This window comes from Tinamus guttatus, unplaced genomic scaffold (assembly GCF_059628265.1).
Source record: "Tinamus guttatus ecotype Peru unplaced genomic scaffold, ASM5962826v1 Tinamus_guttatus_pri_ptg000264l, whole genome shotgun sequence".
In the NCBI taxonomy this organism is placed as follows: Eukaryota; Metazoa; Chordata; class Aves; order Tinamiformes; family Tinamidae; genus Tinamus; species Tinamus guttatus.
In genome coordinates, this window is record NW_028288798.1 from 231438 (window position 1) to 258159 (window position 26722).

The 26722-nt window shown below is 41.4% G+C and overlaps 1 protein-coding gene across 4 annotated transcripts in view; it reads left to right on the plus strand.

Annotated features, from left to right (window-relative positions):
• The window catches only part of ARID1B (AT-rich interaction domain 1B), a 319110-nt gene that overhangs the window by 74279 nt on the left and 218109 nt on the right, over window positions 1-26722 (plus strand). For all 4 annotated transcript variants that reach the window (XM_088527205.1, XM_088527206.1, XM_088527207.1 and 1 more), the window contains exons 3-4: window positions 2666-2812; window positions 23862-23972. In XM_088527205.1, the coding sequence (XP_088383331.1) occupies window positions 2666-2812; window positions 23862-23972 (258 nt within the window). The remainder of the gene's footprint in view (window positions 1-2665; window positions 2813-23861; window positions 23973-26722) is intronic.

The window sequence follows — 26722 nt, forward strand, 5'->3', positions numbered from 1 at the left end:
TCTCTAGCTGTCTATTATAAATTCATTTCAGCAAGATTTCCCCATTTTATGTAGTTAAGATGTTTTGAAGTTAAGCACAAGTATGGTGGTCTGCTTAGTTTTTGTCAGTCCTGTGCAACTAATGCTCTACTGAAATACGTTACGGCCCCTGACACGTATTAGCTCTACCGTGTAGGACAGAGAAGGGGGTTACTTGCCCTGCTAGGGACTAAACCAAGCTGCATGTCTCCTTGCGCAGGTGACCAGAGCAGCAGCTCTGTGGAACAGCCTTTGGTAGTCACCTGGTCGCTGCATCATATTCCCCCTGCTCAGCCTGCCCGCGGCCTGTTGAAACCTCCCGCTACCATTTTGTTGTACCCTGCATTAGCTGGGCTCGCTCAGCGTGGTGCTGTCAGTGCTGCCCTTGCCTGGCTGTGCATGACGGTCCTGGCACTGGTTTCTCCCAACTAATGCATGTGGTTGGTAACTTCAGGCCTCTGACACTTGTTGAGGCAGGGGTTTGTTTTGACGCGTTTCTAAACACGCCATAGTGTATAGTGTGGCTTCACCACTGGTTGTCTGTCTTGTGCGTTCTGTGTCCTGGGGTGATACGAAAGAGGCTTCCACTGTTGTGGAAATCTGTTTTGTGGAAACAATTTTTGTGGAAAATTGTTTTACCAAATTGGCCCTATGACTGCTGCGTCAGTGCTTTTGTTTGAAGTTTGTTTTCTAGTGCTCCCAGCCTTTGTGCAGAAGCCCGTGTACTGTTGGGCTTGCTTCTTGTCACCTGCTTAGTCTGAAGTCAATTTTCCTGCCTTCATTCTTTCTTTTTCTCACAGTCCTCACTTGATGACCCAGAATTTCCATGTCTTTACTTGTAATAAAATGTTTTACTTGAACCCTGTGTTTCTTCTAAACTCTTCTCTTCAGTTAAAATAAAGGAAGTGTTTGTTTGTTTGCTTCTTTGTTTTTTAAAGATACCACCAACCTTATTCCTGTGTTTGAGTGTCCAGCCATCCTGTACAAATACCGTTACTGCAGAAATGCTCCAGTTTCTGATGAATCCAACTTCTTGCTCTTACACCACGTTGTCAGCTAGGCATTTAAACTCAGCCTTTCCTCACTTCCCTAGCCTTATATTTTGCTGTAAGGATCTCCTCCTTTCCCTTCCCAGCGTTACTGGGGCCAGGTGGGCCGCGCCGTAGGCTTCTCCTCAGCACTTCCTAGGAAGCGGTCGAGGCGCTGTGGCGGTTACTGCTGGCAGGCCTGTCGCCATGTGGTTTGCGCTCTGATCCCTGACTCCAGCTGTCTCTTTGCCCAGTGGTAATTCCAAGAAACCCATTTTAGTTGGCGTTTTTACCGATTCATCTGTGCATCAGCAGAGGAGAAGGTGTTTCAAAAGGGGTTAATTAGGTCACAGTATCAGTTGCCTGTCAGGTGAGGGTGAAGGAAAAGGAAGTGCAAGCCAAGCCTGGGGTTGCAGTGCTGATACTGGGAGTTAGCAAGGACGGCTATCAACCTCTGACAGAAGTAATAGGAACAAATTAAGTTGTGATAGTAAAAACAACAGCTTGTTCTTAGACATAGAATTTTAAACACATGTTTAAATTTGGCTTTATATTATTATTATTGCCTAGCAAATATTGCTGTGTGAATGTAATCAGTTAACCTTAGGCTGAATGGGCATGTATTTATATGTTCAGTAAACAGATTTATCTATGTATCAGAGACTCAATGGGAACAATTCAGATATCTAAGCATTGGTATGTAGTACCATTTCATATATCCTGAGATCCAAGGCATCTGCATAGGACAGAGAAGCTTGAAATTTGACACAACCATCCTAGAAGGGAGAAATCTTGTGTTTTGTCTGTCATCTGAAATAATATAAAATACCAATGTTAGGGTGGGGAGTCACAAGCCCCTGAAATAGGGGCAATGTGAGCTTGTTGGATGTCTGATTTTTAAGATATTACGATATTTTTTTTTCATTGTATGATGTGTGTTGATTTACCCCTTAGTAGGATGGGTAGCAGGTTATTTTATGTTGCACTGTTCACTTGAATCCATTATTCTGTTTTTGTTTGTTTGTTTTCCCAAAAGATTCATCTTAGCAAGGGAGTAGTCTGAGAAAGATTGAACTTGACAAAAACCAAAAACTGCCCAACCACAACTATTTTTGTGGAAAGTTTAAACGCATGTGGACATAGAATTAAAAATCTGGGGCTGCTTGGCAAGAGATTTCACAAGAAAAATAGTGCATTTTTCTTTCAAAGCCTATTTTAGAGTTATGCCTTCTATCTGTGATTTTAATTTTGGGTGACTGCCTTAGGTAATTCTTCTCTAGATTTACCTGAGAAGTATGTCTATGGATAACTGCCATATTTAAAATAACTGTTTCTGTATTTTGAGACTGGATATATGGGATTGTGATGTTCAGAGCATAGTATTTTGCTTAGATGTTTTTCCTGAAAAGAGAAGGTCTATGGAGTTTCTATAGAGCTCAGGCTGGTGTAGCGCAAGAGGATCTAAGGACTTGCACTTACCCTTGAGTGAAAGAGTGGAGCCAGGCTCACAGCTGACGGCATCAGCTGCGCTGAGGTTAGCACGTAGCTGTAACCTGCCTTGGCTTCATGTTATCCTGTGTTTTGACTCACATTCTTGCTTTACTTGACTCTCCTAACAGATCCCGCCTCAGTATGGTCAGCAAGGTGTAAGCGGCTACTGCCAGCAGGGCCAGCAACCCTATTACAACCAGCAGCCACAGCCTCAGCATCTGCCACCCCAGGCACAGTATCTCTCGCAGGCCCAGCAGAGGTACCAGGCTCAGCAGGTAAGCACAGTCTCACATTGCTGACGGTCACCCTGGAGCATGAAATATAAAAGCATTCTGTGTGAAAACAAACAAAATTCAACCCCACCTCACCTCTTCCTAAGGTAGCATGGTTAAAAACAAAGTTAAGGAATCTGACAACTTGTTTTTGAAATGTCTTGGGGGATATACGCACAAATACACATGCGCACACTTTCAGGGTTTGTTTTCATTACAAATACACATGCGCACACTTTCAGGGTTTGTTTTCATTCAGTTTGTTTGAATAAAACCAATTTATATACCACAATAGCTGTTAATTGTGTGTGGTCTTTTTGTTTTGTTTTCCAAAAACAAGATGCAGCGGTTTCTTGATCAGATGTCAGGGAAAGTTAGACTTTCTTTGTTTTTTGTTTAAAAAAATTTTTCTGTTAAAAAAATATTTTTAACAAGACATGCTATTGATAGCTGCTGCATCTAATATGGAGACATGGTTTTGGTTTTCACTTTGCTTCATTTTTGAGGCAATTAGAGAAGTTCAAGGCCTTCTGGAACTGCTTTGTCAAGGGAGCCACTTAAGAAATATTTTTAATTGATATTAAATGTATGGATTTGAATATTTTCAGTTTGCAAATCCAGTTAGTTAAACTGCGAAATTCAATACTTGTTGCAGTTCTTGATTTGAGTTTTGTATGTCAGTTAAGTGATATATTTTTTTTAAGATCTACTTCTAACAGCTTGAGAAATAGCCCAAATTTATGCATGGAAGAAATCTTGGATATTTGTAGTTCATGCTGCTATATGTGCTGGCTAAGTTCTGTCCACAGGCTCAGCTCTTTCAGTCACGGGGAGATGATCTGGAAGTGAAAGGATGAAACTAAAGTATACTTGCCATCCTGGGAAATTTAGGAAAAGTGAGTTGCTCAACACTGGGTATTAATGGAAGCATCATCACTTTTTGCAGGTTACTGGGGAATTCTATCAGTCTTGGTTGATTATCATTTTAGAATAATGCTGGTGTAGAAATCTGGGCTTGAAATAAAAACAGAGTTTAAAATAAACTAACAAAAGATGCCGTAAGTAGCAGTGATACAGGAGGCTTCACTCCTTTGATTTTTAAAATAAAGTTATGATAATTTGATGGTATAATTGCATGTTAATTTTTCTTCATCTACATTCTAAAAATTCCACTGAGAATTAACTTTTTTCATTAAAATGCTGGGTCGTTTATGAAATTGAATTAATTGTATCCGTGGTATTTTTGAAAATGTCACGTCTTTCCATTTTTTGGCTTATATGTAACTGTGATTTTAAATGCAGTTTTGTCTTTTTATTTTTCTTATTTTTTACTTTGGCATTAAATGCCTAGTTTCTTTACTACTTGTAAATATTGCGTACATTCATATATATATGAGTCTTAGCAGTTTAAGATCTAATAATATTTGTTAATGAGGTGGTAGTAGTAGTAGGGTTCTTAATTTCTAAGGAAACACAGCTCCTCCTACTTGTACATATCACAGGTTGGAAAATTAAATTGTTGCTGCCTTAGACACATCATCATATTTTACATGTCAATTGAATGGATTGAGCATTTCAATTTAAAATATACATGAAACATGCTGACTCTGCAGAAGGACATATGAAATAACAAGATACTGATTTATGTCTTAATATATGTTCCAATTACATACATTTTGCCATCATAGTGAGCAAAGTGAAGGTTTGTGCAGTGAAGTAAAGGTTATCATAGAATAAGGTGTAACCAAAATGAGGGGAAAGCCTCCCGTGCGTTACAAACTGTCTAGAGCTGAGACAGAGAAAACCACGAAGATTTCACAGGTAGGAGAAAACATTAGCCTCCATGTAGTCAAGCAGCTCAAGAGGATTTGAGGGTCAATTGGGAGAGGGTCAGTTGGAAGAGTGTCTAGATCCAGGTATTAGGATGGCCTCAAATTCAGCAGGCATTTTTTCCAGAATTAGTGAATTTGTGTTTTACATCAACTCCTCATGTCCATCAGCCTTGCATTAGACATGCTTTGATGTGGGAATTGCTCTGGGACTCTTCATGGCTTGTGAACTTGTGAGCGTAGCTTGGTATATTATCCTGTTCTTCTGTAGTGACCAACCTTTATTAAAGTTTGAACTCCAATCTTAGGGTCTCAATTATGCAGGAATATTTTTATGTAGAGAGGAATGTTTTATGCAGATGATGAAACACTACTGCAGTTACTTAAAAATGCAGTATTCCTTCATACCTTGAGACTCGCTCGTTTTCTTTTCCCCTTCTCTGTACTAGTTCCTTGGCTGGTTCCATAAGCTTTTCTCAAGAAGGCTTATGAGGCTGAACACCACCTCTATAATGTTTCTCTGTAAAATTTCCCCACTCTGTTCTTACTCCCCAAAATCTGCAGTTTGGGAACTGATAATTTAAAGACCAAATTCCTAAATCAAAAGAAATTGAAGTCTATTCTTCTGAAACCTTAGCAGCAGTGCTCGTTCCCGTTGATGACCCAGGTAGAGTTACTGTGAAATGGTAAGCTGTCAGTGTGGGACGTGGAAGCTAATGCTGGCAAGAACTTGAGTGTATGGCAAATTCTGCTGTTGACACAGAGGTTTTCAATCCTCTCTCTTTATAGGAGATTCCCTTTTGAAAAAATCATTTAAAAACTATGGTTGTTGAAAATTTTAGCAAAAGAAATAGGAGAGATGCTCATACAATTTAAAGAGTGTAAAGGGCTGAGTTCCCTGAATTTCATAGGCTGTGGAGCCTTAAGAAGAGAAGGCTTGAAGAGATCTTACTGCTTATTGTTTACTTCTGGCAAATGGAAGGATGTAGAGAAAGCAGAGCTGAGCACTTTGCAGAAGGCAATGGATAGAAATTGGGAAGTTTTTCAATAAAAGAAAAAAAGCAGTATTACCATGATGGTTTTCAAAAACTGAAAGATGGGTCCAGAGAAGCTATTTAATCCCCACCCTTGGAAATGTTCAAGATTTGATTGAATGAGGAAGCACGAAGCTAGAGAATGCCCATGTCCAAAGATTGGATCTCTCAGTTGACCTTAGTTTTGCTGTTCTTATCAATCTGCAGATGAATTTCACCCATGTTTTCTGCATTCTTCATTCACCATTTTCTTGAATTGTATGGAATTTTTGTCTCTTTCCTTCCTCTTTCTTTCCCCCATCCAAAATTGTTGTTAGTAAGCCCTAGTATTGAACTGTCATATCTTTAAGGAGTATATAAAGGTAATTTTTTCAGAATTTGGCCTCAGGAGAAGAAAATGGCCTCAGAAGACCTTTTTCCTGCATGCTGGATAGCCAGAAATATGGAAGACTAGAAATATATTTTTTTCTTGGATAGCATGATTGGATAATAATCCAGGAGAAAATGTCTCTAATAATAATACTGAAGTAGTATTCCACCGGTCATGGATCGCTGTTGACATTGTATGGACATTGTTATGGTTGTTCTATGGATACATAACAGAGAGGCCATCTTCACCCCCAAAGATTTTGCAGTCTGTAAAACAAAAGCAGCAACAGATGAAGTTGGATCGGTAAGGAGGTGTAAATAAAAAGGACAGTACCACACAGAATGACAAAACAGCAGTCTAAAGAGGCACAAATATTCTAGTTTCTGAGTGTATGCTATTAACACAGAAGACATTCAGCTGGGCAGAATATTCCTGTTGTTATATTATTACCACGGGCAATTGAGTGTTTGATGAATTTCCAGAGGCACTGAATGTTTACTCAAATCATGATCCTAACCCTCAGACGAAGGCCGAATGGTCATAGCTTTTGCATGAGATGGTCCTTTATTTCCCCAGTGTTGACTATGGTCACCTGCCTTTTAAGCTAGGGAAGTAATTTTGAAGCCACCCGAAGGAGTGTTTATTTTTGCATGCAAGTTTTGCAAAAAATAAAATTCCACCTCCACATTGGCTGTAAGCAGCTGACTCCAAAATGTCTGTGTTGGCATCAGAGGAGTCTTCCTAATTCTGTATTTCTTTATGAACTTTGAGGGTAGGCTGTGTTGCTGTCAAATATATAAGGCAGTGCCTTACTGCACGTGTTTCCTGAACTCTGGGGCATGAGTTGCTTTGGAAGAAGCAAGTCACTGTCTGTCTTTAGCTGTATTTATGGAGCATCTCAGGCTTTCTGAAATGTTGAAGAGCTGCTTCTAGTTTAAGATTCAAGTTCATATTGAATACATTTGTGGAAATGAAATAAGTAGAAATTATGACAATTATTGTGGAAAAATTATTAAGGTTCGGGTGGCACAAACTCTCTCAGTAACAGGTAAACAAAAAATAATTTTGCTCCACTTTGTAGTTAGGGAGAGAAAGAAGCTCTATCTGCTATTAAAGGTACTGCTGGAGGAGAAAATAAAGGTTGCTCCTATTCTCCTTGTTCTTGTATGGAGAAAAAAAAAATCACGTATGCATTTTCTCAGTTGATTTTTTTTTTTTTTTAAGCAAAAGCCTTGAAAAATGTGTGGGTTTTCTGTTTTTTTTTATTATTATTATTATTTAAAAGCAGCCTTAAATATTAAGGGATTCCCCGATACAGATAGGAGCATGTCCCATGCAATTCCATCAGCCTTTCTGTCCTGGCCTGTGCAGGCTTCTGTGAATCCTGATCTGTGCCCGCTGCCCTGGGAAGTAACCTAGTGAATTACCTTGTAGCAAGGGAGCAGCTGTGAGCTGGAGAAGTTTCATGCTCTGTTCTAAGGTAAATAAACCTCCCCCATGACTGCACTCTTTGCAATTTAACCGGTTTTATTTCACGATTGAGAAAGAGCAGTGTCAAATTGGGGGAAAAGATGCTTCCTGCTTTTCCTGATATATCTTCCTTTCCTTATTTCCTTTGTAGGTTTATGTGTATGTATTTACTTTGGAGATTATCAAGCATGAAGTAGTGTTTATTCTGGATGGATGATGGACTTTTTCTTGCCATCAATTTCGTTTTATGTAAAATCCTGTAGTGTGGTGATCAGATATTTGATTTTGAGAAGAAAAGTGATAGGAAACTTCATAACAGATAATGTCTTGGTTTCACTCTTTTAGAAAGTGATAGAGCTTCTGTATCCAGCTACAGCACTTAATACTGTGCTGTGGAAGTGGTGGTGGTGTTCACTTGTGGTGTATACAGAAAGCGTGAAACCATTGCTCCTTAGCCTTGATTCAATATGCAATCTTGTCAGTAAAAGTAAACAGATGAAGTCATCTGGGGCACTGTTCCACTGACCTGTGACTTCCTATTCTTCTAATCAGCATAGAGGGGAAGAGGGAGAGTGGAATTTATTTCAGTGTTTGAGTTGCTGTGCAAGTTGTTTAGAACTTTGTTAAATTGACTGTGTGATGTTGGGAAGGAGAGGGCATTCCCTAAGAGGTGATTTGATGGTAATACTGGCTTAGGTTATTATAGACCTCGGTGTTGCTTGCAACAGTATCAGTCATCCCCTTTTCATAGCAGGAGCCTGCTGTATAAAAACTACTTATCGAAGAGCTTTGCTTTAAGCAAAGTTATTGTGGTAGCAGATTTACTGATCGTTAGCTATTGCCAGTAGATGAAGATAGCTCCTGCTTTACAAAAAAAAAAAAAAAATTACCTTTACTGCTTTTAAAAGGAGGGAAAAAAACGAGAGCAAGAGAAAGATGCGCTACACTACAGAATTGCCCTTGGCAGGGTTTTTCATCTTGAAATGGCATGTAAATGAATAAATGCTTCAGTTGTTTTTGCAGTTTTAAATCTTTTGCCATAAGTAGAAGTGATATTTTGCTCAAGAGTGTCATGTAATTGCAAGCTTAAACTGTCATCATTAAACATTATTTTGTTAAGATAGTCTGATGTATATTTTGGATTCTTATGCTTTCCAACTGGCTTTTAAAGAGCTGTGTTTATATATTTTCTTTTTAATGTAGCATGTGTTCGTATGTATCAAGAGAGGATCATGCCTTTGAGGTTTAATGTGTTATTTTTATGAGTTGGGACTCTACCACTTTTCTGACAGTTCAAATGAATCTGCAAAATAATTACAGTCTCACTCTTACTTAAACAAAAGCAGGGATTTTATTCTTCACCTGTTATTGTTATCCTGAAGTCATCTTTTGTTTTAAGCTTTCCTGGAAACTTTTTGCTTGTGAGATTTCGGAATAGAGTGGGAAAATGTTGATTCGTTTTCTCACATGCAATTTTGAGATCAAAAGGGAGGAAAAAACGATGTTAGATGCTCGAGGTGGGCACTTTTGTGTGCTGTTATGAGGCATTGGTCTTTCTGGCTAACACTGCCCGTGAGGAGACTTTGTGCATGTATTTTCAAACCATATGCTTGTGGTTACGGTGATTTCTGTAAATGCCTTAAGAAAGAGTCAGGCAATGCAGGCTTGATGTTCAGCGTGCTTTTATTTAAAAGAAGGAAATGTTTGATAAACAAGCAAACAAACAGAACCTCCTCCCTTATCAGGCTTTACTAAAACATTCCAAAACTTGGCCAAAACCTTGTTTTTCCCCCTTGTATAGATAATAGCTGCTGATGGGGAGTGAGATTATTTTTCTGAGCTGCGAGCGCAGAGCAGAATGGCCGCGTTTTTGTTTCACAAGTGGGACAGGGCGCACGGACCGAGTTCAATCTGGGCCTGAAGCCGAAAGGCCAGGAGGACTGCGGTGGGAAAACGTGGCCCTCCCTCCCCGGTAGGGACCGCGGTGGGAAACCCTCCAGCATGAACAGGTCGCTGGTGCCCGAGGGACAGGAGGGCAGCCCGGCGCAAAGAGCCGGCGCTCGTGGGCCCCGGCGTGGACGGGCAGGGAGTCCCATCACGTGAGGCTGCTCCGAAGGGGACCGTGCCTTGAACAAGTCTTCACCAGGTGCCCGTTGCTTTTAATAAAATGCTTATTTTGCACCAGTAACTAGGGCAGATCGATTCATTTCTGTCTTGGGTTCAGTGAAGGCTGTCAATTCCAGGTTTATTTCTGAACTGCTGGTCGAGTTTGAGCCTCAGTCACAAGCCCTAAGTTATCACACGGATGCTCCTAGGCAGGGCTCTGCGCCTGGTGTTGAGTCAGCACAAGCGGGGACGAATGAACTACTGTCTGACTGGAAGCAGTCTTCCAAAATGTGAACAAAATGTGAAACTCGTTCATCTGTTTCCATGTCCGAGCTGTATAATGTGAAACTAGTGCAATTTGTGTGGTGGCAAAACTACATCGAGTTATTGAAGTGATTTTGGTATAATGAGGGTGAAGTTTTGTAGTAGGTGAGCTGCTGAAATTCCTTCAACATGTTTAAGTTGAGCAAAAATGTCATATTGGATTACATGCAGATTTCAAATTAATTATTGAGTTGTGGTAGTCATGGTCGCATGTGCAGTTTTGAGCTTTATATCTCACCACAAATCTTTTCTACAAAGTCCTCACTCAAATCACTAGAAACTGGCCCAGAATTAGCAGTCAACTGTTCTGTAGTTCAGTCTCAAATTCTGCGCATTAAGTAAAACTCCTTTCAAAACAAGTGGTTTTGCAAGTATCACATAGGAGCCTATAGCTTAAAGTTATAATAAAAATGGCTTCTTTTTCCTGTCCTTTTCATTGTTGTGTTTGCAGTCCCCCACCACTGGATGAATCGTTGTGCTTAATATTTGTTGTATTACGAATCACAGGAAAATGAGGAAAGGACAAGCCAGTGTATTAATCAGACATCTTCCTGTCAGGAGTGTAGGAAAGCATCCTTTGTGAAAGTTGGCTATTACCGTTACAGGAGAACTCGTAATCAAAATTAATGTTTAGAATAAATTGTTGCCTATCATCATCAGCAGTGATTGACACCCCTGCTCGTTGTGAGCCATAAATCCTTCATGGATTTCATTGTCTCAGCTGCACAGGTGCCTGGTGCCCAGTGTGAATTCCCAGTGACTTGAGAAACTGGGCTTATTTTTAGCACAGGAGTAATTATCTTCTTTCCGAGGAAAAGAGGTACAAGGGAGAAATGCTTTAAATGGTTCCTTCAAACTGATCAACCAACATTTGGAGCATTAGCAAAAGTTCCTACTTTTGCTCCTGTTATATTTATATATTTTTTTTTGCAAATCCATCTCGCTTGTACATAGCGAGCAGGCAAGTGTTGGACAAGGAAGCGGCTGGGTGAAAATTCTCATGCAGCTGTATGTATTTTTGCGAGCTTTTCCAGCCTCTTTTCTGTGGGATATTAAATGAGAAATGAGGGAAACCAGCAGTATAGCTTTGTATAAAAACAGATGTTTAGAACATTGAATCTTGTGTTGCCAACCTGCCTCAGATTGTATCAGGATGATACCAACCTTGGCTCCTTGCATTTACAGGAGAGCTTGGATAGTAGATTTGGGGGTGGGAGGGAGGAGAACAGGCTTTCAGCAATTGACTTCCAGGCATACTAATCCTGGCCTTTATCTTGGCTTCTGGAAAAGCCACCAGTGGCCTGCACCTATAAAATTTGTTTCCTTACCTTGCTAAGAGCTGAAGTGATTTAAAAATAAAAGAAAAAAAATTAAAATATTTAGGAACCATACTTGCACATAGTATTAGTTCATCAGTACTTTGCTTTTCTTGAGAACATAATGTTTTCAGGAAGGATGAATTTGTTTCAGCCTTTGCAGGTTCATGGATTGGATTTAATCAGGTTTCTGCTTTTTTTTTTTTTTTTTTTTTTTTTTTTTTAAGTCTTGGTTCATAAGTGTGATGCACTGCTGTAGCAGCAAATAATTGTTAAACACATATCACTGTTTACCTCCCTAGTTAAGGTTGCTTAATGAACTCTGGAGTTCAGTGGAACTGTGACTCCTGTTGTGCTACGTCTTCTCCCAGTAATGGGAATAGCTGATTATTGTCCACTGAGGGAATACTTCTGTTTGTTCAGTGGTGTTTGTATCATTCCAGTAAATGTCAAACCTTTCTTTCTTTTTTTTTTCTTTCTTTCCCCCCTGCAGTGATTTATATCTGTATTTGTGAGATTGTAATAGGCGCTAGCTTGTCAGCCTTGGAGTGCTGTCTTCCAGAATCAAGTAACTGGAAGGAATAGGTCCAGGCAGAAAACAAGGATAATTTCCTGTAAACTCAAAGCTGAGCATGAACACAAAATTGAGGGCACACCATGAAGCAGCATTACACTGAGGCAATGTAGGCTTGTGTTTGCTGAAGGCATGATGACCGGAATCAAAAGACTGCTTTTAGACTTCAAGACAACTTTCTTGGCAATGACAATGTTTTAAAGAGATCATTTAGAGACGTGATTTAGCCAAATGAAAAATAACTCCCATCTGTTGCATATGAAACCTTTAATGTTATTGTGTATCATTGTACTCCCATATGTATTTGCCTCTGTAGTAACTTGCATGTGCTAAGTGGTATTACTGGGGAGGGCGAAGTATTTTATATTACAAAAGAGTACTACTGTTTGTTCATAAAATGTAACAAAAATACATTTTCCTCTGTTTTATAAGCTTCCAAAACGCTGTTGGATGAAAATAATCTGTGTTTTCTTAGCAATCCTGTGACACCTTTTGTTTAAAGTTCCCTAGTTAAGGTTCAGAAATGATTTCCCCGTCTGTATCTTTCTTTCCCTGCTCAGCTAATAATGTTTTTCTGCTGAAAATAGGCTCGTCCATTTTCAGTTTGCAGGAGCAGTTTCGCAGCTTGGCTGCTGCTGTCCCCTCCCGAGCAGGTGCCCGGTGCATCTCTCCAGGGACCGGCTACGACGGGAGGGCTGGTGGTACCTGGGTGGGTGGCTGGAGAAGGTGGGTCAGAGCGCGCTGCGGACCCGTTGGGCAGGGACGTTTACCACAAGCCCTGTCCTCCTGACTTTTAATTAAATTTTTATTCCATATTTTTGTATCTTTCTAAACCTAGATATCATGTATGACCATGTTTACATGTGTGAGATGAGCAAAGCATAGAGGCCCTAGGTGTGATTAGGTGCTTTTTGTGTACCAAAATGAAGTTAGTATATAACATCATAACAGAAACATGGAGAATTTGAGCCTCCTTAGTGCGAGCATTTTGCTAAACCGAAAAGAGAGAAAAGATAATCTGGGAAAAGAAGGGAAGTCTATCTGCTGTTCCTTGCTTTACTCCTAAGTGGACAGTTGTTTGCAGGCCATCAACCTCCCACTTCCTTAGCAGAAAACCTGTTTTTGCAAAGTATTTTAGTGCAGAGATGGCAATGTTGCATTTAATCATTTTTATAATCTAAAAACTTAAGTATTTGTCAGTAAATATACTGAAAGGAGACTTATTCGTCTCAGCTACAAAACCTATGTAAAATCTGTTACGGATTTAATATGTTAAGCTTAGGGAAAAAAGTCTTGTTTGTGACTTTAAGCATACAGTATGAAAATCTAAATGTGTGTATGTATTTCTGAAAAGAAAACAAAGTTCTCAAATCAGTAGTTTGGCTCTGATCCACAGAGCAGTGTTGTTGTTGTTGTGGAGGTATTCTTATTTCAAGTTTTTAAATTCTGATTTCTCCCAGTATTTAAATCATAGAGGTTAATTAAAACAGTTTATTCTGGAGTTACTTGGGAATATTAACCTCACAAAGCCTGCATTAAATCACTGAAGTGATAGAATTGTATTTGCTTTCTAAGACACCCCTACAGGAGCGGAGAGAAGGCAGTTTATAGTTCAATGCCATTAATTGCTTGGCATTTAGATACTTTCACAGGAGTCTATTAATAAAGTCGATAGTAAAACTATTGGAATGTGAGCTTAATACAAACTCTTTTGTTTTAGGAGATTAGTAATCATAACAATTGTTGCTCCTGTTGCTGCTGTTGTCATTAGCTCCATGGTTTTATCCTACTTTAAGTCTGAGAGAAAAATTAATATCCCAGAAATATTTTTATCTGTATATTTGAAAATCAGCAATAAATACATTAAACAGATGAATTTTCCAAAGGATACCTGCTCATAAAATAGCTGTTTGTTTAATGATTCATTAATCTGATGGCTGTTCATAGACAATGTTTTTACAGAAATGTTTAAAGATAAAATTATACAAATCCCATTAAAAATGAAATGCCAATAGAAGTATGAATTAAGTGCTGAAAATTGAAAAGTAGCCAATAAGTTGGCTTTTTTCTTTAATTTTTACACATACAGTATATATTTCAAATTTTAGTAGTACTTCAAATTATACCTTATGGCTAGTTGCAGTGCAACAGTGTTCTTTTACAGCCTTTAAATTAACAAACATTGTATATCTATCCCCTAGGCTTGGGGAATGTAAGAATTAGTTAATATCTTCTTAAAAGTAGTAAATAAAATGTACTGCTGTATTGTTTGCTGCCTGTATTTTCTTTAATAGTTGAAGATATTCAATGAACATTTAGTTTCTTTTTCTTTTTTGTATTTTGAATTGCTCTTCTGTTGTTAAGACATAGTATTATCTAGGTATAGGTCTCTATATATTTTATATAGATTCATTATCCTTTCCAGTATTTTCCTTTTACTGTATTTCTATCCTATCACAGCAGGATTTAAAATTGGTTTCTGAATATGCATCTGAAAACTTAGAGATTTTTTTTTTTAATTTTTTGTGACCAGATATAAACACCAAAAAAAAAGAAAGAATGAAACAGCAAGTCAAGCTGAATAAGATACCACTTCATAAACAAGTTTACCTGTTGACAAAACTACTAAGTGTTTTTGTTGTGGGAGATAGGAGAACAAGTGCTGCTCTTTGTGAGCCATCCCTCAGTAAATCAAGCTATGGGAGAGCCCAGCCTCTCTCTCCATTTCCTCCTCTTGCTTCTCCCTGATTGCCAAATACCCACCTGAAACCCATCTTCTGTAAGGTTTTAATTTTTCTTGATGTTTTTGCTTTTTTTTTTTTTTGAGGTTTTTGTTTTGTCTGCCAACAGAACTGACAAAGATCATCCTTAATCATCTGCACAGGAAAGGGAGGTTAATTGCTACTTTATTACCTAGCAATCCTTCACCAGCTTCTAGTGACTGTAACTATTTCTTCATTGGGGTATTAGAAAGCAGTCAGTGGTCTGGTTCCAAAGAGCTCAAGAGTTTTCATCACTTCTTTTACTCATTTTCTGCCCTCCTCCCTCCACCCCCCTCTACAGCAACCCAGGTGGAAATGCTTTCTTTTGAAAAATTGTGGTTGCGGTGATGGTGGTGAAGACTTCTCAACCTCGAGGATTAAAGAAATAGTTTGGTTCTCCTCTTTAAAACTGGTGTTTTCTGCAGTCCACTGAATTTCTTCTACTGCTGGGTGCTTCCTTCTGTCAATTATTGTTCTCTTTCCTCTCCTTGAATGGAGATATTTTCCCACATGGCGGTGGGTTAAAAGGTTGTTAACGCAGATTTTCTGTGGCTTCATGGTCTATGCAGAAAGAAGGGCTGCTAATGCTGCTAATCGTCTTCCTCCAGTAGCCAGTTCTCCTCCGCCAACTGTAACGTGCAGTAACCCTTTTACTCACCAACCATTCTCATTAACCAAACAATTTCAACTGAGCAGAAACTCTGCTAAAGTTATTACAGATATCTCTGTATGTAAACTTTACTGCTTTCTCCTATGATTCTCCAGTTGATAATTAATAGGTAATTAATAAGTAAGCCTCACTTCAGCCATTTTTTTAAAGAGATACTTTGGTATAGTGTTAAGAAATAAGTCCCTGGGCTGTGATATAAATGTTGTCTAGAGCATAATATAGAGGGCAGGGGCAGGGAGGAATTTGCCACTCTCCTTTTTTAAAAAAATTTTATTATTATTATTATTATTATTTTTAACCTCAATGATGATGTGGGTTTTTCTTACGGAGTCGGAGGTTTTGGGAGCCTTTAGACGAAGTCCTGGCTTTACTGCCCAGCACAGTTAAAGACATGCCCCTAAGAACATGCTGAAAAAATGCTCCCCAGTTGGAAGCGAGCAGGCATCATCCTTGGGTACAGAGCGCCACGAGCCTCGCGGTAGCAGCTGCTCTCAGTGTGGCATTTTGCTCTGTTCCCCAAGCCGGCTTCAGGGAGTCGCGAGCTCCGGGCGCTGCTCTGACCTCGTTTCGGCGCGCGAGCCCTTCTGCTCGCAAGGTGCCCGCGCGCGGTGCCGCCTGCGGCCTGGCGCCATCTGCCTCGCGCGCGGCCTGGCCCCCAAGGCCGCGCCGTGCGGGGCAGCCCTGCGCCCCGTTGTCTCCAGCCCGGGCTGAGGCGGCGGTGCCGCCCTGCTCGGTGCGGGGCAGCCCTGCGCCCCGTTGTCTCCAGCCCGGGCTGATGCGGCAGTGCCGGCCTGCTCGGTGCGGGGCAGCCCTGCGCCCCGTTGTCTCCAGCCCGGGCTGATGCGGCGGTGCCGCCCTGCTCGGTGCGGGGCAGCCCTGCGCCCTGTTGTCTCCAGCCCGGGCTGATGCGGCGGTGCCGCCTTGCTCGGTGCGGGGCAGCCCTGCGCCCCGTTGTCTCCAGCCCGGGCTGAGGCGGCGGTGCCAGCCTGCTCGGTGCGGGGCAGCCCTGCGCCCCGTTGTCTCCAGCCCGGGCTGATGCGGCGGTGCCGCCCTGCTCGGTGCGGGGCAGCCCTGCGCCCTGTTGTCTCCAGCCCGGGCTGATGCGGCGGTGCAGCCCTGCTCGGTGCGGGGCAGCCCTGCGCCCCGTTGTCTCCAGCCCGGGTGAGGTGGCGGTGCCGCCCTGCTCGGTGCGGGGCAGCCCTGCGCCCTGTTGTCTCCAGCCCGGGCTGATGCGGCGGTGCCGCCTTGCTCGGTGCGGGGCAGCCCTGCGCCCCGTTGTCTCCAGCCCGGGCTGATGCGGCAGTGCCGGCCTGCTCGGTGCGGGGCAGCCCTGCGCCCCGTTGTCTCCAGCCCGGCTGATGCGGCGGTGCCAGCCTGCTCGGTGCGGGGCAGCCCTGCGCCCCGTTGTCTCCAGCCCAGGCTGATGCGGCGGTGCCGCCTTGCTCGGTGCGGGGCAGCCCTGCGCCCCGTTGTCTCCAGCCCGGCTGATGCGGCAGTGCCGGCCTGCTCGGTGCGGGGCAGCCCTGCGCCCCGTTGTCTCCAGCCCGGCTGATGCGGCGGTGCCAGCCTGCTCGGTGCGGGGCAGCCCTGCGCCCCGTTGTCTCCAGCCCGGGCTGAGGCGGCGGTGCCGCCCTGCTCTGGGACCTGCTCCGAGACGGGCAGCCCGGGTCTGCGCCCGCGTGTGGTGGCGGGGATTGGGATTGGTCCTCCCAGGACTCCAGCAAGGACCGGGTTAACAGGGTCGGGTCGCAGTGATGTGACCCATTGTAGTGTTGCCCCAGACAAATACAAAGTTAGGCCACACAAAAAAACTGCCACTTTTTTTTTTTTCTTATTTTTCTTTAAATAGAACCTTGTCTGTTAAAAGGATGGGCAGGGAAAGGAAGGAGTAGGTGTAGAAAATGAAACTGTGGTTGGGCTGCGCAGCCTTCTAGGGTTTTCAGGAAAAGTCCAAAAAGTTCTATAAACAGAGGAGAATTCATGGAAAATTCATGTGTATTTTACCTATTTCCATATTATATTTATATTCCTCAGATTGCATCTTTCAAGTTCTCTCTAGTCCTTTTATTCTCATCCAAAATCACATCTATAAAAGAGAGGGTTACACTGTGTTTTGGGGTGAGGGGTTGCCAATAAATTAAAAATTGACAGCTGTTTATCAGACAGAGTAGTGCTAACCACTCACACTCCCATATGAACATTATTTTGCATTTTTCCACCTGGAATATTACAAATATGAGAGAAGAAAACTAGAAAAGATGTTTCAGTTTAAATCCACTGTTTGTATGCCCTGTGATCCATGGAATGCAGTAGCTGAGATGAATTTAAAAAAAAAAAAAGTACAAAAATAAGATTTTTGGAGAATGATTTAATCTTTAAGCGCTTTCTGCATCACTAACTTAACGTGGCTCCTTGAGGCCACGTAGGCAAGACATATGTAAAGATGAATTAGAGTGTTTAGGAAGAAAGACCCATCTTTCTAGTTGGTTGTCTCAGACTACCTGATATATGACTAGAAGCTACTCTGTCCAAACAAATAACATTCTTCGTGTAAGATGTGGGAGGCATTTTTGATCCTGTCCATGTTTAGAGTGCTGTCAGTGTGTTCTATGGGGGAAAAACCTTCCAAAGTTAGATAGTGATCTTGGGAAAGCAAATATTTTACTGGGGCTCAGTCTGTAAGCCATCAAATCTTTCAGGAAATCTTCTGCATCAGCCACTAGCTGCTACAAGTATATTTTTCCCTCTTGCTCTGCTATGTCTGGAGATTTAACTTAGTGGGCATTCTGTGATAATTGGAATTCTGAGAGGAGCAAATGGTGTTCCCATTGTGATCGTTTATTTGAATTAGCTTGAAAAAGAAATCTAGGAAATGGTAAGTTGTTAAAATGAAGCCACAGCTATGTTGGAAGGGAAAGCATTTCTTTGAAGAAGATGATGATAAAATATCTTCGTAACAATGAGACATCCAGACTGGCAAATTGTCCAGATTTCACCAGATGCTTAGTAGGTTTTCTGCCCAAGGTATTAGGTAAGATTTCTGGATGTATTGCCTCGTGTTGGAAAAGGGCCTTTTCACTTTGGCACTTTCCTGAAGCTTTTGAATTCCTCTAGCACTTGCAATGAAGACTGAATTAACTTGGTAAACTGAAGGCCTGACTGTATCACCTGTATTTTTGAGGGCACCACCGTCCTGCCCTGGTAGGACTGTGGGAAATGATCACAGCTTAAAAGAAGGGCAGGAACTGTTGGCAGGAGCACTAAGGCAATAGCAGACAGCATCAGTCTGTTGCAGCGGGAGCTGGGTTCTTGCTCGCTGTCTGTCGGGACAGCGACCCTTTTGAGGTGCTGCTGGTAGGAGTTGGCTTAAAACGATCTACCTAGTCTGTTTATCGGCAGTTGTTGTTCACTTTGTCACCTAAGCACTTACTTGCAGCTTGGAGGGGATTACCAGTTTTGCCCCTGGGCTTACATTTTCCTCCAAGCGCAGCTTTACTTGCAATATTTTGCTTACAGGGCAGCTGCCTGTACAATGTGCAGCCTTGGGAGGTGATGTGTTAGGGTTGGGGTAGGAGTCCGCTCTATAAAGATATGCCCATTTTATTAAGTAATAGTTTTATTGTAGTTTCTATCTTGGAAGGTGGGAAGAGGAGAAAATGTGTTGGTATGGATTTACCAACACAGAAGGAACAGATACTTTGGTGATAACAGAGAAGATCTTTGTATAGCCACTAGCATATCCCTTGCTGTCTTTCTGTTTGTAGTGTCCCTTCAGAGATGAATGAAATAATCTTGCTTGCAGGGTTGAATGCTCCTTTTGGCTGTTTTATGGAGTCCTTCCTGACCTTCCTTCTGAAGTGGGCTGGGGGAAAAATAGAAGTCAGTTTTCAATTTTTCAACTGTTAGAATTCACTGCTCTCATGCTTGACGTCTTCTAAGGATCAGCCAACTGAATCAAGGATATTGAAATAGTTTTTAATGAGTTTTTCAAATTCAAATCTAGTATATTACTTTGCATAAATGATTTTTTTTTTTTTTTTTTGTATAGCCATCATGGTACTTATCTTCCTGGGTGGTCATGCTATCCTTCTGAAATAAATATGCTGCAGTAGAAGTGGATGAAGCCTTAATGATATTTCTCACCCAGCCCTTCTTTAAATGTGGTTTCCCCCAAAAGTTAATGATTTCACCATGCTTTCATTTTCTATTAGAAATAATTTAAGCTATTTCATAACTAGATCTTATCTTCTTCAGCATAACTCTTAAGAAGCATGCATTTCATCTACATTGTTTTGAGCATTTTCAGTACTATATTCATTTGATTTTGCAGAGAGCATGTAGATGTGGGCAGACTTAGTTGTTTTAAGCTAGGTCCAATCAGACAGTGAAAATGTGACAGCAATATAAATGCTGCTTGTCAAAGGGTAGGAGGCTTCCTAGATGTCCTGCTCCAGAGAGGGTAGCAGTGCTGCCTGCCTGCACCACTGTTTGGTGGGAGGCTGAGCCCGTGTGTGGAAGCAGGGAGGTTTTTTGCTTTCTGCTCACCAAACCCTTCCATTAGCTAATCCTGTTCAATAATGCTTAAGAAAGCTACTGGAGGAGAGTGGGTTTTCTGGCAAATTGTAAGTTGCACCATTTTACAAAGGGGTCCAATAACTGAAAGAGTCAACACGAAATGAGGGGGGAAGAATTGCAAGAATTACAGGAGGGAGGAACCTTAAACTTTCTTGCAGGCTGTTATATTGGCTCAATTTGTGTCTCAAAGCCTTTGTGTAGTGAGATTCCACGCTGCTTTGTTGTGGAACAAAGATCTTTCAGTTGAGGAGTGATAACATTACAGACTTAATATCTACAGACTGGTGAAATGAATATAATAACAGCAAATAAGAGAGAAGAATGTATTCTTCCATTTCCTTCCATACCTCAGAGAATACGGAAAATTTAAGTGATATATATACCACAGTTTGCAGAGCAAGCTTAAAATGCACATGAACAGGATGTAAATAATAACCAATCTTGGCTTTGTGGCTGATAAGTGATTGGTTATCATAATTACCTAAATATAGTAGTTGCGTATTGATTGCCTTCTAAACGGCAAATCCAAATATACAGGTTTCAGGCTACTTATATTTGGGCATAATCCAGCTATTATCCAACTTCTTCAGCTATTTTGCAGTGCATGTTTAAGACTTGCTGATTATTTGTTCCAGTGCCATATGATGATGGGAAAACCTCTTTTTTTTTTTTTTTTTTTTTTTTTTTTCCAACTATGTTGACAGCAGTGCTATAACAGCTATGATATGATTGGATTTATGCCAAGTTAGGAAGTTCTGAGTGGAAACTTTTAGCCTTCTGTTTATAAAACCTTGGATTTCTCTCTTGTACACTAGTAGGCTTCTTCTGTGGTGATTTATTAAAAAAAAAAAAACAATAAGTTTTCATTTGATAACTGATGTCACAGACAGATAAAATACTGGAATTCAGAAGGGGAAAAAAATTAGGGGCTCCTAGGAGAAGTTTTAGCTCCACTGTCATTGGGAGACTTATCAGTCATAGCTGTAGCACACGTGGTATCTTCTGTCTCTTCATGCCTGGATGCAAGAAAGACAATGAGTTTTCAAAATCAAACATGGGAATTGTCTGTTCCATGTGCGGTGGGGTGTTGTTGTTTTTTATTTTTTTCCAATGGCATACAATTTAATATGTCTTTGTATATGTCTTATTTTTCAAAATCTTGTTCTATAATGTGCTATATGTTAAAGAAAAAAATCTAAACAGACGAATTGGAGGAAGGCAGTAGATAATCTTTTCTCTTCCGCTTTTCAGTGAGAGGTGGTATTAAGCACTATTTTTGCTTATTAGGCCAACCTCTTGATGAAATAGGCAATTGCTTAATCATTATTATATTTATTACATAAATGGACTGTTTTTGGTGGACAACGCATAGATCTGAGTGCATTAAATGACATCCATCCCACGCGTATTTCATCTGGGAGATTCCCATGTCTGAAGCAAAATGTTCCTTTTGCTTCCCAAGAGCCACTTTCCAGGTTTCTGGAGATCAAAGTACCCAAGGGCTTTGCAGCGTGTACGAGGGAGTCCGCAGTCCACCTCGTAACCGACACAGATGTCTGCAGGACTTGCCTTCAAACCTAAGCTAGAAGGGAACAAATAGATTGGACTTCTCCAAAGGTGGAAAAGAGAGTTGTAGGTGACAAAGGGTGTCATCTCCAGGTTTTACACGTGCTCTTCAGTGCGTAGAAAGACATTTCACAGGTAGTCTCTGTACACCCAGCTAAAAGGAAATTCTGTTCAACACTCAGCATTACTCCTTGAAAAAGTACGCTGCTATCCCTACCACCCACCCCCGAAACTTCAGCAGGAAAAGGGCTTTCAAATAAAATATTGCAAACATGTGGGAACAACCATGCCTGGTGCTTTGTAAGGGATTAATGGTTCTTTCAAAATATAAAACATGTTTTGCTTCCCAGGAAAATTGTTCTAATCCTGCAGTGTCTGTTTGGAAAAAGGAATAATTGTGTTCCTAAAGTGATCTCTCCTAAATTGAATATTCCATTTATCTTTCTCCACCACTTTTGCTATTTCTGTTTTGCTTTGTTTGAACAAGTGGCTCTTATTTGGTCCTTTTTTTCCTTCTTTTTTCTTTTTTTCTTTTTTTTTTTTTTTTTTTTTGTTTGTTTTTTAATTGGGCAGACTGGTGAACCAGAAGCTCAGATCTCCAGCCGCTGGTTTATTACAGAAGTCTGTGCAGTGACAACAAATAGCGTGCATGTGCACGAGTGTGTGTGCGTGTGTGTGTTTTAAATAAAAGGAAAGCAGAGGTTTGCTCATTTGTTTGCCCATTGTGAAGCTGTCCCGCACCTTTCTCCTCCTTTGTGGCGGGGTGAAGGCTGCTGAATGGTGGCCTTGTGCCGTTTGTTGATTTTAAACCTCCCCGTTAATCCACAGGAACCTGCTGGTGAGCGCAGCAGGAGAGCTCTGTGACAAGTGGAAATCTGGCCGGGGGGGAGGAAGGGGGGTCACCGGGGATAATAATCATTCAGCCACCGGCCTTTGTCACCCTTAAGCCTAATTGTTACCCTCTGCTGGTAACCACATTGAAGTGCTGCCCTTTTAAGTGTTGCTTGATTTCGCTTGGCACCGGCTTCCCCTCCGGCGCGCTCACCGGTGGGGCTGCGACCCACGGGCCGGCCTGTGACGGGCCCCGCCGAGCCTTCCGTGCCTGCCCGAAACACCGTGGGCGGAGGAGCCCACGGGGATGGCCGTGGCCGCATGGAAACCGCGCGGCGCTCGGCCCGTTCCCGTGTCTCGAGCGGGGCAGGGGCAGGAGGCCTTGCTGCGCTGCCTGGCGCGTGGGCAGGAGCTCGCGGGGAGGTGGGTGCCTGCCTGCGAGAGCAGCCCTTTCAAGCAGCAGCAGCAACGTGGTTTGCTGCGGCTGAGGCGGTGGGGAGGGAGAAGCTTTCTGTGTCCTTTCACACCAAGACGCGTGCTGCCTTCAGCCGCTTACCCAAACTGGAAGTGTGGGGATGGCGGAGGCAAATGAAACCTGGAGTTGCTTTTGCAAACTTGGTGGGGGGGGGGGGGTGGGCAGTGGTGCAGAGAGAATTAATTTAAAGCCAGCAAAGAAGAACCTTTAAGGTGTAATATCTTTTCTAACAGTCAGAAACTGGTTCTTCCACTTTCCTTGCCAGGTGCACATGCTAACATGGGTATTGCGCTTTCTCTTGTTTTCCTTGAAGAAGTTAGGGTAGAAGCTCCTCATGTGAAGTATAGTAGCTAAAACGCAGCCTGACCCTAAGGCTTTGCAGTGGGCAAGTACCTGTAAATGTGAAGTAAGTATGTGTTTGGGGATGGTTGGAGGGGAAGGAGGGCTGTCTCCGTGCTCCCCCCAGCCCTGTGCGAGCGGGTTGTGTAAGGACATTTTACATAAGATTGCCCAGGCTTGTGTAGGGAGGAAAATCCCAGGGTTGCTGGCACCGGCTTCGCAAGTACTCCTGATCAAATACACTTTTCTTCCAAGCAGATGGGCACAGTAGATTTCAAGCAGATGCAGCAGGTATTTTCTGTGCTCCAGTCTGAAAGTTGTGTCAGTGGTGGCGATGGTGAAGTCAGGGTCGCTGCTGGAGTCTGATTACACACCGTGATTACAGGGTTATTTTCAAGTCCAGTCTGGTGGCTTCTTCCACCTGGCTCAGTATTTCAGCAAAAGGTTTGATAATATATCTAAGCATTTGGTAAATGTTTTGACCACTTTGTGCTTGCTAGCCTTTTGCAGTAAAAGGAGGTCATTTATGTAACAGCTTTATTTTCAGTAGTCTGTTCATCTGTGTGTTGCAGTGGATGTTTCCCAGCGTCTGGTAGCCATGTCGTCGTGCTGTTCCGATTTCTTCATGGAGTGCAAATCATACTGGTAGCTGTGTGGGCCTCATACTCCCTTCCAGAAGAGTTAACTAATAACATCTTCTGATATGAGAAAAGGATCAGTTCTCAGCTGTTACGTCTTCGGTTTTCTGTGATGTGGTTTTAACTGTAGCTGCTGAGCCTGGTTATTAATTGCGTTGCAACTGTTTTTGCAGGACATGTCTCAGGAAGGCTATGGAACCAGATCTCAACCCCCTATGGCCCCAGGAAAGCCTAACCACGAAGACTTGAATCTGATCCAGCAGGAAAGACCATCAAGCTTACCAGTAAGCATCTAAGGTTTCTGTTTAGTTTCTACAGTGTAGTATTTAGAAAATGAAAACACTTAATGTAGGACTTAATTGCATCTAGTGGATGAGAAATAGTGGAAAGAAATACTAAACAGAAGTAATAACAAACTGTTTTTAAAAATACTTTGAGAGCAGAGAGCTTATATGTGAGTGGATTTTTTTACTCATACGGGCTTTTGCTCCATTCAGAAATACCATTATTCGTGCACAGCTGGGTTTGTGCACATGTGTATTTACATACAGGAAATGGATTGATTTTTTCCTTTTAGCTTCGGGAATTCCGTATTTCCACAAAACAATCGGACGGCGAAGAGGCTTTTGTTACTCCTATCCCTTTTCTAAGGATTTCAGTAAGTTTTGATTTAGAACACGGTCGCCGTGAGTTATTTGCTCCAAATCCCAAGCACAAATAATACGTTTGATGTGTTAATTCTGGTATGGTTAAATACTACATTCAGAAGTCATAATGACAGTGATACTTTGGATAGGGTGATCTTTTGGTAAGATGATTGTTTTGGACCAACCTTTTTTAGTTTTCTGAGCTCTGTGCTTTCTGCTGTGGGGGAAACAGCACAAACAAAATCAAACTGCTCTGCAAAGACTTTGCAGCTGCTTGTATTTTTGAAGGTCGGTCTTCGCTGTAGTAGACGAAAGTTCTCTCTGACCTTGTTTCTGTCTGCCCCTGTTTGGGAGGATTTTGTTTGTTGTTAGTAAAAGAGTGTGAATTTAAACAGTTTTCATCTTTTACATAGAATATATTCTAGCTGTTCTAAGTGAGCTTTGACTTGGAATAATATGTCGTAAACCTGTTGGGTGTTTCCTGTAAGTTCACTGAGCGTATATTCATTTCCAGTTGTTAGAGGGATCCTTCTGTATGCTTACCTTATCAACTAACTTATTTGTGAAATTCAATTGTTTGCGTATCTTAGCTCTAACGTATGCTATATTGACATCCCTTAAAAAACAGAAAAAGTATTGAAAGTCAATCTGTAAGTTTTCCAGTAATACCTAATCACTGTGTAAAATGTTGTCATATGATGACAGTCCTGTTTAGCATAGGCCTCACACAGGTCCAGCTCTCCTTCCTTCCTTCCATTCCTCCCTTCCGTTCCTGGCCTCTGCATCAGGATCACCTTAATAGCTACAGTAGTAAAAAAAAATACTTCAGAGTTTCTTTAAAAAACAACTGTCATACAATAAACAACTTCGTAGCCTTTTAAAGTTATAACTTTAAAACCTCGGACAGTATATGCACAAGAAATGCTTTAGAGGCTGTCTCAGATAAATGTATGTCCTAAGAGCAGTTGTGGAAACTGGTGTAAGAAGAGCTACCCATTTGCTTTGAGCTAATTTTGAAATCTTTTTTTAAGATTTAAACAGGTCTCAAAAACAAGTGTTGGCAATTAGTTTAAAAATACTAGTGAATTGAAGGTTTTATCTAACTTCTTAAAAAGCAATGGTAGCAGAAGGGACTTTTAATCTCCCAGTTTTTCATAAGCAGTATATATTACAGTAGTTGGAAGTTACTTATTAACTAATGGTCTTCTAATTTGCCTGTGATTTTTCTTAAAAGACTGCCCTATTTTCAAGCCATTCTCTGTCCTACCTTCATCATCATCATATCTAAGCAGAGTATTGGGTATTATCTGTGTCCCTAAACGTTTGGTATATTTAGTAGCTCGTTATTATTCTTGGTAGGAGTAAGTTGGTGGTATTAATAGTGAATGTTAACCATTTTGGCCACATAGCTTAGAATTTAAGTTGGGCCTAAATGCTGTTATTCATGCTGAAAAGCTTTGATACGTATCCACAGACCACTTCATATACTCAAAAACTCTGCTGCTGGATAGGGAAGGGAATGGGAGATCTTTTCATTTTGTACTTGGGCAAGGGGTACCAAAATTAAAAAGAGCTGTAGCAGTGTGTATGTGGCTGCATTGTTTGTTTTCATAGTGTGAACAACCTCCCCATGATCTTATTTCCAAGTAAAATGACTTGGAAAGTAGAGGCAGCCCATACATTCTAACCATGGTGAACATGGTAAATGCTTTCATATACATGCTCTATATGGGGTAAGCCTGACTTCCGCATATAAAAATTTTTTTCCTTGAACAGAGATCTGTATTTAGGTTTGAACTATTCATGAGAACCTGTGATCACTCTCCCTCGTTTAGTATCCCTAGTTATAGTGTCATTATGGGGCGCTAGATGTAAGCTGCTCAGCGTTGTTCTCAGGATGTGCTGTAATGCTGTCCTTGAGGGCAGGCAGCAAGTCTTGGTTGTCTATTGCAGCTAGAAATGACAGCAGTGATATTGCGCCTTTAATGAAGTTTGGTTATGTTTTGGTTTTTGGAAATTTGCCTACTGTATTTTTGTTTCTTAATGGCGCCATGTGAAATCACAGCAGCTACATAGCAAACTCTTACAAATATCTAAAACCAACAAAAGAGATGTAATAATGAATGGTGAATGGTGTTCTCTGATGTGGCTTTAAAACAAACAAAAAAAGCTTTTCCTGTGATGGATTTGAAGCTAGCCACTTTCTGCAGCTCTAAATGCTGACTTGTGTCATCCTTTTGGAGAGTGTTTTTCAGCAAGTTTGTGTCACAGTGAGCACAGCTAAACAGCTCAATAGTTGTTCCATTTCCTTCACACGTTGTATATAAAAGTCCTGACATGAATGTTCCCATAAAGTTCAAAGCAGCCAAATTTGTAATGTGGGTTGG